Genomic DNA, 15,557 nt, shown 5'->3' on the forward strand with positions numbered 1-15,557 from the left:
TCTATGGTCAAAGGTTTCATTTAACAGCTTTGGACGCAAAAAGGAGCATGGAGTTATAATAGTTTATTATAATTTGCTCAATTTCATGGTTTGAGCAGGGTCATACCCCAATGCATGTTGGTTATTTAATACGCTGTGTATATCAAAGGATATACAAGATGGAATATATTCTATGACAAGGTTAGCATATTGACATTACTTCCTAATATATGTACATGCCTTAAGTCCAAGTTTAATATGGTTCAGTTTACGAGTCTTATGACGACCCTATATTTTGTAGGCTAATAAAGAAAATAGTTATGTGGAACACAACACAAATATGGGCTTAAGATCAAAATCCCAAAGGATTCAAATTTTAGTTGAATGTTAAAAATGTATGTGTTTATGTGGACTTAATGTCGAGTCAACTTTAAAAGTTTAGAAGATCTACATGTTGCATTATTTTTGAATAAAAATGTATAGTTGTGGACCACAGGCTAAAATATTGTCTGCATTTAGGGTCATACAGATTCAGACGTTTTATGAATCCTATAGATGTATATGCGTAATACATTAACAATAAACTCAAATTTCAACATACTTGGGGTGAAGGTCGGAAGAGCTTGAAATATTTTTTGAATCCTTAATGTGGCCCATAAGCCCGAAGGCCTTATTGGCATAAGATTCAAAATGTCTTGGGAGATCTATATTTTGTATGAATCCCCAAGGGAGTTGTATATAGTTAGACGATAAGCATAAGTGTTGTATGAGGCTATGAGCTGTAGGTTAAACACCAACAATTTCTGAATGTCATATGAATCCACATGGAAGATGTCTATATGTAGACTAAATGCTCAAATGGTCAAACTTCTTAAATGACTTGGTGGCGTTTGGTGACCTAAATAGGATCACCAAGGTGATCTTAGATTACTTGTGATTCTTATCCGGAGTAATATGATCCCCAATGATTTAAGATCACCTGGTATGTACAAGTAACCTGTTTTTATGAGTGTTTACTGGCCATTTAATACCAAAATTATCTCTGATATATTCTATAAAGATAAATTTATTAATCATATAAATATATTATAATAAAATATTAATATACTAATTATTAATATATTCCATAAAATATATTTATTAGTCCCATAAATTATTACCCTATAAATATATATTAATTGTTATTATACAATTAATATTTTTATTTATACTTATAATATGTCATTTTTAATACTAATATTTATTTTGATTAGAAAAATAAGAAAAATATAAGTACAATAACATATGTCTACTATATTTAAAATTTTCATTGAATAATAGTATGACAATAATATGATTAATAATATATTACAATATAATATATACCATAAATATAATACGCAATATAATATAATATATAAAATTGATGTTAATATATTAATTGGTATATTGAATATACCAATTTTTCTGCTGAACTGAAGGGCCATTTTGTTCGCTCAAAAGTTCAGCCCAAGATAACTGGAATAGGATGATCTTGGAAACCCGACCAAAAGGAGGGTAGTCCCATCACTGGGTTGGGACGGCCGAGTTTGAGGAGTGGGGTTGATTTTAGAATCATTGCCATGTAGAATCACCATTGTGCAATCAAACTTGATAATCTCATCACCTCCATCCATATCACCCTTGCTCTTAGGATGATCACCCCATACCAAACGCCCCCTGAATGTTGTATAGGTTACTTAAGATGCGTATATCCTTTAGGGTTAGGACTCATTTAAATCATGTCATTCATGTGCATCCATAAGCTCATGACCAGAACCTATTTTGTTTGGATTATGATCAAGATATTATGTACTACTCAATACTATGGACCAAAAAAGGCTCGAACATTGAGCCTTCTTGACTCCAAGGTCAAGAATGGGTAAACTAGGCTATGAGCAAGAGTTTCTCCACAAACAAACAGGGACATTGGCAAAGGTAACTGTGGAATATATTGTGTGCTTAATCATGGTTTTTAATATTGGTACAAAAAACCAATGCCAATGGATGAGTACAATACTGGTACAATGCTAGTTATTATCGATGGTATGTACAGAAGTTGATTAGCTTCAAAAAAGAAAATAAAAGATGTTGGTACTCACCGGTGCAGTCGGTATGCATTGTTTACACATTAGTGTAGATTAGAATGGCTGGTATATTACCGATGCACTGAGTTTTGTTGGCCTAGCACCCATACTGATGCTAGTTTTATGTCAGAACGGTACAATATTGGTTGCACCATCCCATTTCAATTGTTTATGAAACGAGGAGCTTAATAGCATGATTCTTAGTGACTTAACGAGCAGGGCCAAACCGCCTAATTCGGACAGTGCCGAGCCGACCCAGCGCGAAACCGGATCAGTTCGCCTAATAATTTCGGTTCAGCCCCGTATCGGCCGGAACCAGTCGGTTTGGTATAGACTCGGTGCGATCGCACCGAGTTAACCTAGTTTCGAACCGGGTTGACACTGTCGACTCCACCTGATGCTTGTAAAACATCAAGTGTCTGTTGGGAAGCCCGAACCCAACAGCATTTTGAAAGCAGCGGCTCTTCTCCGCCACTTTTTCTTCCCAAATACTTCAAAAAACAACACCGATTCAAGCTATCAGAAGGAAGATCCAAGGCTACATATGGTGTGATTCCTCTTTTCTATCTCATTCTCTTTTTTGAGGGAGACTTGAAAAAATGGCTCAAAAATTGTAAAATAGGAGGACATCATGCCAAAATTTTCGATTTGGGCTTGATTTTATGTCGTAGATCTATAGACGATCTACATGCTGTCATAAATAATTTTAATTTTCGAATTATATATAATTTTTAAAAATTTAAAATATTTTTTTAGATTAAAATATATTTTTTAAAAATAAATAAAATTTTTAAAAAAATTGTAAAATCAGAAACGTATTTAAGGGGCATGCAAGCTACTCTTCATAAAAATTTGTGTCCATTATTCAAGTTTTAATGCGATCATGCGCACAATGGTTTAAGCCTAAATTTGGAAAAAAACTTGAAAATTAAGTAGCATTTGATGTATACCTGAGGGCCTAGAAAAATATATGTAGCATCCATTGTTGGGTTCTACATGGATCTTAGCTGAAATTAATTTTTTTAAAAATTAATATTTAAAAATTATTTTTTAAATTTAAAAAATAATTAAAAATATATAAATAATACAAAAATTATAAAAAATAGTAGTATGATTACATAATTCAGAAGAAATTTTTGAGGTAGAAATCATATTTTTCTGAATTTATGATATTTAAACATATTTTTAAATTTAAAAATTATTAAAATATATAAATAAATAAATAAATAAGGTTATGTATTAGATAAATCATATGCATCTTTTGAGGTATGGATATGGTGTATCTGAGGCATCTTTCGATGGCTACTATCCTACGCAGCTCAGAGTATCTTACGGATCGAATTTTGCTGCTGGCATATTCAGATGGGCTCCTCCACAACCGTATTATCAGCCAGAGGATACATCTCAGAGCCAGAACTTATGCGAGAGATCCAAAAATGCTTATAATCCGACGCGTGTTTCTTATGGGATGAACATACAAACTACAACGCTGCTTAGTTAGAGGTGTGGGCTGATGTGCCTTCTGACTATGCTCATGATCCGGATATTTACAAGAGGCATCACCACTCGATCCGATTTTAGATATCGGTATGTATGTTGGATTTAAATATATATAATTAATTCTATTATTTTTTAATTTTTATGTCACTACTTGATTTGAGGATATTTTATATTCATTGTAGAATGCAACATCTCACTAATCATTTTATGATTTGTATCATTTTAAAGCAATAAGATGCATGATCTAGGTTAAACCGGGGATCATAGAAATATCAAAAAAAATCAAAAGAACATCAAGAAAACATCAAAAAAATTATTAAATTAAACTTAAATCATTGAAAAAGTTCAAAAAGAGTGATTAGCAATTAAGTATTCTTGAAAACTCCAAAAAAAATGGGCGTGCTGGTCCATGAAACGGCACGCCCTACTCGTACCAGTTCGGTATGGTAATGAACCGTACCAGACGCCGACCGGCATGGGTCCCAGTACCAGTTCGGCGGACCTTGCAAGTTAGTTGTGTTTTCCGAAGCTATTTTTTCTCCTCTTCACCTAGATGACTCAAGTTTGTGTAGAGAGCCTTTGGGCTTTTACAATGGTTTTGGAGCTCCAACAGCAATTTGCAATAGCATAGCCTTAAGTGTAAAATCTATCAGTTCTTAATCAAGTTCTATAAACTCTAACAGTTCATGCAGGATTTAAAGAATAAAGCATAGCCTTCATCAAAGAATAAAGCAAGCAGGTTTCCTAAAGAGATTGAAGCAAAGATTTAAGTATCAGCATGTCGCAGTCCATATTGGCCTATCAAGTTATGGTGGCGAGCAAGGTTATGCCATGGTATGTATTAATACATATTGCATGCCATAATTCTCCATATTGGCAAAGCAGAGGTAGACAAAAGGGTGCAGCATGTGCCATGATGGTATGTGATCAATACACCCCTGTATCGGTAATCAAACCATGCCTGCAGGGTATCGATATTGGTATGCTTCCATGTCAGTACTGTACTGTCACATGATATTTCACTTCTGTTTTGCTGTGCTGATGCCAAGAGACAACCTGTGTGGATACAATACCATTGTATTAATAAGATACCGATACTGTTCTAATTATGACCTAACCTACAAGTTTAGAATCTAGAGGATCCTATAGGAGTATGGAAACTCTCTTACTGCAACCTAGCATGACTGGAACTGAACGACAATGATTGTAGGTTTGCAGAAGTATGAGCATTCTAATGGTATCTGTCATCTCCAAGTTGAAATAAAGAGCTTTCTTCTTTTCTGGGAAGTTCTAAGAGATAGTTGATACTACCTATATTGGAGTATAGAATCTGATGGTTCTTGATAGTCATTAGAACTCTAATGTGTACGTGGCAAGGCCTGGATTCAGATGTAGAGATTGCAAGATTTTGAATGAGGAGAATATAGCGAAGGTTTGGAAGAGATTGAAAGTGGAGCAGAGAAAGACTAAGTCAGAAGTAAGCAACAAATGACTGGCACAAAATGAAAGATGCTTTTATAACCTCTTGAGTTAGCTACTCCTAGCAGAAATTGGAAACATGGAGTATCCATATATTTAGATTTCAAAGGCTGGGGTCTTCCAGCTCATCATGTGATAGCGGATAGACCCTTGATGAGATAAAGGGTTGTCTGGAAACCCTCATAGCTTTTGTTTGGTGGCGAGGTTGCCTCTCCCCTCATTTATCTTCATGGTGAATAGATTCTCATCTAAAGGGAAGCCATGGCCCTAAGAAGGGCCAGGCTTGACTGCAAAATGCTAGTATGCATTTGGCATGCAGTGATTCATGGCTGCTGTGCCTCATAGTGAGCCACTTCATCCTATCATCGTATCAATAAATGGAGATGGCATAGAAGCACCTTAATTTCCCTTGTTCAGAAACCAGAAAATAAAAAATCCTTGGTATGCAAGCTAACAAATTTGAGGCAAGCTGGCTTTTAGCAAAGCTCTTTATGTTTTTTAAATAAATGGAACTTAAGAAGAGGACTGGTATTCAACAACAGATAAAGCTATAAATGAGGCTTATTGGCTTTTAATAGTGGCATTTGGAAGTCATACTACAAAAAAAGAAGATATGTTGCATTTCTGTTGATTTCCATTAAGTTACTATTCATGTTAAGATTTTAGTGGTGAAATCTTATCTTCTGTTTGGTTTTGCAGGCAGGTCATCATGTACAAGAGGATTCTGGTGAAGAACTTGGAAGGATCATAGCAGAGATTATCAGCAAAAGCAAATAAGTTGCCATGATTTTGATCCTCTCTCTCTCTCTCTCTCTCGCTCTCGCTCTCTCTCATGTGGAACTTTAAAATCTTGACAGACCAAAAGTTAAGCACTGAGCAGCTTCAGCAATGTAAAGGTGATGCATAGTTAGTGGGGTTTAGCGAACTAATAAACCTTGATGATGGTAATATGCTAAATATGAGGTCCTTCTCTTTTATTTATAAAATATACACTATAACTTTAAAGATAAACATAACTTACCTCTTAACCCTTGTTTCTAGATCGTTTTTCTTTTTGCTGAAACTGCATTTTATTTCCTTGAAAAATATATTCTTCTACATGTCAATGCTAAGTTTAACTATATAGTTACAGCTTTCCTGGTTGATTATTTGAATAGCTGTTGTCTGGGATTTTGATAATTAGTAGCAAGGCTTTGAATTATACCATGTAGATTTTTGAATTCAGGGGAGTGATTGTTAATGAGCCACGTAAGCTAGCAGATCAATCAAAATGCAGATTGGACAAGAAACTATGCAGATCCCAATGAATTAGTTTTTGCTTATTTAGATGTGAAAACATAGCCATCCATCAGTCAGAGAATCATTTGTATTTTAAGTGATTAAATGTAGACACGATCATTTCTTGATCGATTTTTCTGCTACATTTTTGCAGTTTTACCTCGTCCAATCAGTATATACATTTGCCATACTAAAATGCCTTTTAATCACATCATGCTGTGACTTCTGTCATTTCCTGATGAAATCCTATGACCTTCTTTCTCGAATTTTTGCTTTTCTAGTGAAAATAATGCATAATTAAATGCTTTTATGGACCATAAGGATGTGAGTTCATAGACTGTAATTTGTTATTACAACAAAGCTTAAGTTGTTCCCTTTTCTTGCATATTTTCCACCATCAAATTTTCTCTTCAGCTGGTTCCTTCCCTTGGGACAATTATAGAATAATGACTCATCTGGAGTATATTATTATTATTATTTCGATATATCGTCAGATGTCTTTTTGAATTTTACCAGAATAGCTTTTTCCTTTTCAATGCTTTAGGTGATGTTTACCTAGCAAACAAGATCTGGAATCTTGATCATGGGAGATTTGCTCCGCTGAAAGTTCAGCCACCCATTGTGGAAAGCAATATTTATATTTGAATCTCCATCCCTTGGTTTCAGGTTCAATGTAAGGAAAAATATTGGGACATGGAAACTCCTTTAAAAGTTCTGTGGGCAGTAGAAAGTTAGTGGAACCAAGTAGCAACCGTAGCTTTATGGTTTGTTTATCACTTTGTTTCTGGTAGATCAGTGGAGCTATCACTAGGGAAAGTAGTCGCTCTTTTCTTATCTGTTTAATTGGTTATTGGATTAGTGACATGGTACGAATGTCGGAGGATCCTTCCAAGAGGGCTGAAAAAGGTGGAAAAAGCACCATTCAAGCATTTTATTCAATTTGACTTCTCCCAAAAGCATGCATGCTAAATGGAGATGGATCCCATTATATGGGTGGAATCCCTATACTATTTTAATATGTTCGGCAAAACTTTTCAACTCCATTGATGGGCAAAACTACAATTATTTTTGATGTTATAAAAGCATTTTAAGTTCTCTTTGAACAAACCTTGATGTTTGCTTACATCCTTGGTATTTGAATGCAAGACCTTATTCTGGTGCTATGCTAGATGGTCCATGCAGGGGATGGCTGGATTGTGTGTATTTGGACAGAATGAATTATAATTTGGGATAGAACTTTCGTCATTTGTGTCTATCTGGAACTAGTTCAATCTTGCCATCATAGACTCGAATGCAGGATTAGGATCTAAACTTGATTAACTGATTGTAGATTTACAGCCAAGTTGAATAAACTCAGGTGGTGTGAATGCAAGCATCTGAGAGTTGAGCCAGAGAATGCTTCAATATATACTTGTAAAATAACTCTGGTTTGTGGTCTCATGATGAGTAAGATTATTGTTGGTGGGACATGACGTGGAGGGTGAAATTATTGTTCAATTAGTTTAAGCCAGCAGTGTGGCTTGCAATAACCTCTCTAGTAACTGCTTTTTTTCTGGGTTTAGAAAAAGCAATATCTTATAAATCTTGCTTTTATTAAATTTTGTTTGGTTGAAGATGCTAAAGTTTAGTTTAGTTTAAGTATGAGAGATGATATTAAAAAAAAATTCGCTCAACTGATCTGGAATTTTTACATGCTCCACTGAATGGCATGGTGTATAATGCAAACTCGGTTTAATCAGATCATATAAAGCAGATTGCAAAAAGAAATTTGGCTGTTACTTATTGGATTAGGATGTGCGAAGCATATGCCTTACGCAAGCTTGGTTTATCCCTCTGGATTCGTCCTCTATACATCATCTCAAAATGGAATAACGCATTCGTTCATAAACCAAATTATTTCTCCAAGAGAAGATGTAACAAAATGATTTAAGTAGAAGGAAGCATTTAATAAATCTTGCACAGTAGAAGCAATGTTTTCAAGGATTTCTTGTATTCAATCCTCCTACAGAGTTTTCATTGCTGGCTTCCATGCGTTCGCATAGTAGCTGGAGTATCCAAGTCTATTGCCATGCTGTAGTTAGGAAAAGGGTTATTTATTTATTTTTTGATACAGAGAAAAAGGGGGAGTAAAGTATGCCATTAATTGATGAAGCCTAGAGCAAAATAACAAGCAACCAACAGTGGCAAGGAAACCAACGTTCCAAATATGACCCTGCAAAAATGGCCAGCATCAGCAAATTCTGTTAAAAAAATCTGCATTAAATGAAAAATTCTATGCAATGCATGGTCTTTTATATATCATTGGGTTAACTTACGCAGTGCTAAGCACCTCAGCATGCAATCCATACTCCCTAGCAAAAATAAATGAAGATATGGATTGAGGTAACGCAGCCTGCACAATCACATAAAGGAAGTGTTAAAAACACGTTGCATGGAATACAAACTCAGTGTGTTCTTCTTACATATGGATATAAAACTACATCCTTCATGGACAACTCGGCAAGCTTTGATCTCTCTCACATTGAGGTGTCGTCGACTCAAGATGAAAAGAAACAGAAATTGAAGAGTGAATTCAAAGTGATTTATGGTATTTTCACGCTCATCGTTGGATGACAGAGTTATCATGCATGTGAGTCAGCTCCATTAGAGCTCATCAAAGAAGCATGAAAGGAACTCACTACGGCGCACTATGGCGAGCAACTCATTACAGCGCACTAACTTGGCGGTCTGATGACACTTATTGCGCCAATAGTGGTAAGAGATTGTGCTAGCTTTAAACTGGTGGCTGTGAACCAAGGCAAAGCAAACATATACTAGGAGATGGGTTCCATTCATTCTGGCTAACCATTTCAAGTTATACTGACCATGATTCATGGGTAAAGATCCTACTTGAAACAAACGGGCCCCCTTCAGTCTGGTTCATTATTTGACATCTACCTAAATACTTTTTGATCTTTTGAGTGGGCCATCTCTGTTGGGTACTTGTTTGAGGCAGGAGGAGTCGAGTTCGATGGAGAAAAGGATGTGAAGATCCATCGAAAAGGGCAAAATAATCTATGATAAACTATTCTACCAAAAAAAATCCTGTAGTCTTCAATTCTGATGAGCAGTGACTGACATAACCTTCCTTTATCTGCAGCAGGCTTTTGATAGCCTGACTTATTTCCAGTACCTTAGACAATTCCATTCTGAGAGTTAAAAGGACGGCCCAAAACGTTTCTTGCTGTTATAATAAAAATAAAATGCAAGCGGAAATCTAGAATCCTCTACGGTGGGTGTTTTGCATGGCAGAGTGTTGTACTACTTTTGATGGCCGCAATCAAAAGATGGATAGATATGCCATGTATCGCATGTAAAACCATCTTTTTTGATAATCATCTTGATAGTTGCCATCAAACGCTGCACAACATTTTATGGTGCAAATTAAACCACGTAGTTTGCATCGTAGAGTGCTATGTAGCTTTTGATGGCCATGATCAAAAAATGGATGGATATGCCATGTATCGTATGTAAAGGCATGAAGCCACTTTGTTGATAGTTATTCATTTTTTGATAGTTGCTATCGAACACTCCACAACATTCTATGGTGCAAACCACGTAGTTTGCATCGCGGAGTGTTGTGTAGCTTTTGATTGCCGCAATCAAAAAATGGAAGGATATGCCATGTACCGTATATGAAGGCATAAAGCTATTTTGTTTGATAGTCATCCATTTCTTAATAGTTGCCATCGAACACTGCACAACATTCTACGGTGCAAACCACATACCTCAGAGAATCCTTGCTCAGCTGAGAAATAGATAATATTTTGATAGGGAAAGTTGCATCTTGGCCATAATGTTAGATATATCAAATCATGATGGCTTCTACCAATGATAATAATATAGTTTTAAAATAATAAAAGTAAAAAAATATGAATCTCATACATTAATGAATGAGAAATACCAATTACTGCGAGCAAGTTGATAGGTAAAAATTATGCAATGCCATAAACCTTATCTTGAAATCATGATCATAGCAGCTATTCTAAGCAGGACATGCAAAGCCATGAATGCCTCAACAATCATGAGCAACGTTGTGTAAATTAACAAAGGTTACCACTATGATCGCCACACGCAGAAAATCACCACGAAGTCCAACTGCGATGGCACCAATCGCCATGGCTGCAGGCCCTGCAACGAACCTTAGTACCATTCCGAAGGCGGTCAAGTTCAGCCCACATGCGATTATCTTCTCTTGCAGTGCCATGAACAGTCCTACTCACAGCAAACTCAGGTGGTTGTTTATTCCAAAAAGGCTTAGAACATTACTAATATGAACTTGGAGAGAGTACATGTCCTTACCCATGCTAAACATAGCCAATCCAGCCCCTGATCTTGACATGATCAACACCGAACCCTCAATGATGCTTGGCATCTCAAAGTGCCACCTATCCGGAACAAAATAATCAGCAGGGACGAAAAAGAACATTATGGAGTATAAAATAGCATTTATAATGTACAATATTATATATAGTACTTACGTAGTTTATAGGTTTTTGGTTTTTGAGAACCTATATGGTAGCTCATTATCTATATATCTAAGAAAGAACCTCTACGTATTTACGGCAAAACATGTTATGGACTTCCATCATGTTGCCACGTTCAATGAATATATATCACTTAAGATGCATTTGATTCGCGACCGAAATCGAAAATGAAATTAGAATTGAAATGGATAGAAATCAGAATGATCATATTTTTCAATGCATCTGATTTATGATTGAAAATGAAATCAAAATGAAATTTGAATACTAGAAAAGAATCGAGACTGAGTATGGAGATATTAGGGCAATATCATTCCCTTTTGTAATCAAAATCAGAATGAAACTTTCTTCAATAAAATGGTGTTGGAATAAAAGTCACTCATTCTTATTTCAATTTCACATTCCAACTCTTCCAACCAAGCCCTTAGTTGCTTGGATGGATGGCATATGTGCTATTTTATGTCCCCCACAAAAAACACACAACATATATATATATATATATATATATATATATATATATGGGGATTGATAACCTACTCTCTGTTATGGTAGGTTATCAATCTACCCATTTTTTGTTGGACAAAAAATACCTTTATTTTTTGTAACTTTTAAGGGTGCTTTATGTCTTTTTACAATCTCACATTTACTCACCCTCTTAACCCCTCCAATTAATGCTCTGGGTAGATTGATAACCTACCATAACAGAGAGTAGGTTATCAATCCCCTATATATATATATATATATATATATATATATATATATATATATATATATATATATATATATATATATATATATATATATATATATATATATATATATATATAACAGTGCAATGGGCTATCTTAGGGTATTAATTATTTAGTGCAATTAGAAGTGACGTTAGGATGTTTACCGATTGGAGATAAAAGCCCAGGCGACGCCGAGAACGCTCGCATAAAAGTTTGGATTGAGAGCAAGCTTGAGCCACACGGTCATCATGAGCGAGCAGAAGGAAGGCCGGCTCGCCACCTCGGCGTTCTCCTCCACATCCTTCGCTTCTGGCTGCAGTTCAACAGACACAACATCACCACCACCATTTGAGGTGGCAGCCACCGTCGTTACCAGAATTCCTGCTTTCCTCAGCTCGAGCATGAACAAAAGGAATGTCATCCATACGATGCCTTGCACCACCGAGAGTTGCACCACAAGGTCCTGCGCCCACCGCCCGTACATGGCGTTGAGCAGCGGCGCGCCGACGACCAAAGTATTGGTCAGCGCGGAGAGCGAGAAGCTGGTGATGGACCAGCCGTAGCTCCCTTTGCTGCTCCACTTGGCCCATGCAGCTAAAACTAGCACTGTGAGGACCTTGGAGATGGCATCGGCCGCTATGACTCGATAGTTCATGGCGAAGGGGTCGGTATGGACTGTGAACTCGAAGGTGAAGAAAGGCAGGGAGAAGTAGACCACGAGGCGGTTGATCGCCTCGCACTGCTCCGGTGTGAAGATCCGCCACCACCGCACCGAGCCGTAGCCAAGACCCAGCGCGACGTAGAGCGGCACCATGGCCACCACCACCTTATATATATCAGCCCACCCTATCATCCTCCTAGGCTCTTCAACTATACTGGCTTCCTAAGAAGTCTGGCAAGGAGACTATGGTAATGAGTTCAATGAAAGTGCATGGTATATATATAGGTTGATGGAATGGAGTGGGGGACATGAAGCATGAGGTGGAAAAGGATGTGGTGCTCGTGGTGCATTGGATTCTAATGCTGTGGATGCTTACTCGAGCACCAGACCACCAGTAGTGGGCAGAGAGAGTTAGGATCTGAGGCACGAGGTGGTTTTGGGGAGGCAAGGAAAGGAGACTTGTAATGAAGCCTTGGAATATGGAATTAGTGGTCAGTCCACCCATGTTGGCGAGGGAGTACTCTTTGAATTATTGTTTTGGCTATATATTCCTTGACGTGCTAAACCAATGTTAGAGGGCAAGAACTTGGTTGGGAGAATATGGAATGCATGCTTTCCCCATAGTGGGGGAAGCTTGCTGCAGCGCATGTCACGTTATTGTTGGATATATTATTTTGTCTTCCTAATTGTGAATGAAGAGAAAAGATACGATTATTGGGAAGGGATTATTATAAATTACGTGAAGTTATGTTGTCATATGTGCTTGCATGCATATTGTAGTTTCTCGTTCGCAGCCCATACTTTTTTGTTGGGTTAGGTGGTGGACATCACGTCAAGGGCTGAAGAATCCAAGCCTGAAAGGAACAATCTTATCTGTCACAAACGCAATCTAGATGTGCGGCTATAATGCGTACTGGATCTCTGTTCTACTTATGTAAACGACATCCTCGTCACTCTCCATTATATTTTATGGAGACAACGTAGTCAAACAGTACGTTGCCACTTTTAACTCTTATTCAACTTTCAGTGGAATTGGAAGATTGCGTAGTGTTTTGACTTTTCTCGCATCAAATGAGCTTCCTCCGAAACCCGCCACATTGTTTCTTTCAGTCTTTGGTACTTTAGCAGACTATCAATCCTTTTCCTTCCAAAGATAACAGATAGAAAATAGGGAGGAAAAAATAAATTCATGTGCATGCTCCAAGAATTGAACTCACAGCCAATCATGTGGCAATATCTACTGCGTTATCAACCTTGCTTCCTCCATTTATTTGATAATTTGTTTTGTCTTCAGATCTCATCGCATAATTGTTGTTTTATTTTATCTTATCCCAATTAGCATTCTACATAGTTAATGAAATATCTCTCTTCATTCCTACAATGGCCTCTTCTACTTTTATGAAGCCGGAAGTCTAATGTTTCTTTTACTTCATTACTTACAACACAAAAGGCTTGCACTTGCCTTGACCCAATAAATTTTTGGAGCAGCCTCTTCATCCTTTTCATGAAATTAACATGACTTTCATGGATCGGCATTCACTTGATGCCACCATATTTTCTTTTTTTGGTGTCATTCACAGTTTTACCGATATCCCGACAAAAATGAAATCCATAAATCCCAAATCAATATGATTTAATTTCTTTTCAAGATGGAATATCCATTGCTAGCTAGTTCTTATGTAAATGAACAGGCCCAACTTGATATTGCCGCTTTTTCTATAATAAAAAAAAAATCGATGCCGCTGCTTTCAAATTCCACTTTTTTCCTAACAGATAATGTCCTCAAAAAACGTTGGATTTTGAAATGGTTCACCTCACAACTGAGAGCCTTCTCTGATAATATTATTCTGCTTGATGATTTTCTCAGAAATAATACCTACATACATGCTTACTTGATCCTTCTGCAATTTAAATAAGTGTCCACTACTCAGATTCCTCCTCAAGGAATAGAGTTCCATTTGGTGGTTGGTATGCTGACGCAAACCCTTGAATGAGACAGGGTCTCTTATCCTCCCTAGGCTTGAGAAAGATTCTTGTTTTCTAGAAAAATTTTCTCTTGCTGTTCCATCTGGCCTTCCTTTCCCCATCTCAGTGCTAGACCTTCAAGCATCTACTTCCATGTCTTTTCCTTTTCATCAAAACAGAAGCATATGCTTCTTACTTCTTCAATGGTATATGTCCAATGGAACAGTCAAACATCATGGGAAGGCAACCATCCAATATTATAATGTAAAGGCAAATTAATGTATGGAAGCATCACACATGATTGATGTGGTGCCCTTCCAAGTCATCAAACACCATCAACTAAAAGGGCCGGCAGACAAGAATAATAGATTCTATAAGCTGATCCTTTTAGTGGCTTATAGCAGCCTGCCCATTGAAGCATGGAAGCACTTGCACTTTGGTAGGACATTTGCGATTTTTAACTTTAAGAAGACTACAAACAGACATTGTGCACTAACAATGTTCCATATATTGCCACGTGTACTTATGACATCGTCTATGTTGAAGTCTAGCTGTAGTGCACCTAAATTGAAACTGATACAATATAAGAATGGAATCAGAAAGATTAAACATCAAATCATCATAGCAATATCCAATAGCCAGACATCCAGCAGAGGAAAGTTCCTGAAAGCAGCGGCAGGAAGAACTAAGATTTGACATCACTAACAATCTGACGCCTGTAGAAGATTGCATCAAGTTGATTGACAGCAACACAAGCAATCTCAAAAAAGAACTGCTCACAGTTTCAGGTTTTGATAAGACTTTAGAGGAGCACTCAAACTTACGCCTGCCAGAAAAGTCTCAAACCATGTAAAGTAGTTTCCTAACCTTCCACAGGAAAAAATGGAGACATCATTAAAACGAGGGGAAAAAAAAAAGAACCATTTAGTGCCAGGACTAGCACTTGAGTTCACTATTGATAACCAAACTACCGCAAACAACAAAAATTTTTTAAAAAGAAAATCCTGAGTTTGTTTCGCAAAGAAATAGTTTTTTATGTATAGAACAGGTGAAATGATCGCGAGGATAAGATCTATGACTAAATTTTATTGATTTCTAATCTCCTATCATACATTATTCAGTTTACAATCAAATAAAAAGCATAACTTGACAGACGTATTTTCCAGAGGAGATTTAAGACAATTAGGACTGCAGTTCCTGATCACCTTTTTCTCCCAAATCCCACACGTAATTTCAGGGGAAGAGATAGGTTATAATAATAGGCACTGTTCCTCGCATAGATGGATTGATGGGTGAGGAAGCAGCAACTCTTAAACCAGAGCCTCCATCCTCCACT

The 15,557-nt window shown here is 36.9% G+C and overlaps 1 protein-coding gene and 1 long non-coding RNA gene across 6 annotated transcripts; one reads left to right on the forward strand and one right to left on the reverse strand.

The window, feature by feature from the left end:
• Nucleotides 1-7: 7 nt before the first annotated feature.
• Nucleotides 8-7,448, forward strand: LOC120105702. Of its 5 annotated transcripts, XR_005508029.1 has the most exons (4): nt 3,331-3,671; nt 5,763-6,007; nt 6,886-7,105; nt 7,201-7,448. It is a non-coding gene; the product is annotated as an uncharacterized LOC120105702 (long non-coding RNA). The 5 variants fall into 5 exon arrangements; XR_005508026.1 differs by lacking the exons at nt 6,886-7,105; nt 7,201-7,448 and adding an exon at nt 4,277-4,418 and having other exon boundaries at nt 3,305-3,671; nt 5,763-6,068; XR_005508028.1 differs by lacking the exon at nt 7,201-7,448 and having other exon boundaries at nt 3,338-3,671; nt 6,886-7,194.
• Nucleotides 7,449-8,266: 818 nt separating this feature from the next.
• LOC103716143 (auxin efflux carrier component 5-like) lies at nt 8,267-12,490 on the reverse strand. The gene is made up of 5 exons (XM_008804025.4): nt 11,760-12,490; nt 10,683-10,768; nt 10,438-10,595; nt 8,657-8,733; nt 8,267-8,553 (listed from the first exon to the last, which is right to left on the reverse strand). The coding sequence occupies exons 1-5, from the start codon at nt 12,446-12,448 to the stop codon at nt 8,481-8,483; spliced, it is 1,083 nt and encodes a 360-aa protein (XP_008802247.1). The 5' UTR covers nt 12,449-12,490; the 3' UTR covers nt 8,267-8,480.
• Nucleotides 12,491-15,557: the final 3,067 nt, after the last annotated feature.

This window comes from Phoenix dactylifera, unplaced genomic scaffold (genome assembly GCF_009389715.1).
Source record: "Phoenix dactylifera cultivar Barhee BC4 unplaced genomic scaffold, palm_55x_up_171113_PBpolish2nd_filt_p 000345F, whole genome shotgun sequence".
NCBI lineage: Eukaryota > Viridiplantae > Streptophyta > Magnoliopsida > Arecales > Arecaceae > Phoenix > Phoenix dactylifera.

Coding starts and splice junctions, on each gene's coding strand:
- LOC103716143 (XM_008804025.4), bottom strand. CDS start 12,448: ATGATAGGGTGGGCTGATATATATAAGGTGGTGGTGGCCATGGTGCCG. Junction 10,596..10,682: donor ATTGGCTATGTTTAGCATGG/GTAAGGACATGT, acceptor TGCTGTGAGTAG/GACTGTTCATGGCACTGCAA. Junction 8,734..10,437: donor TGCGTGTGGCGATCATAGTG/GTAACCTTTGTT, acceptor GTGATTGTGCAG/GCTGCGTTACCTCAATCCAT.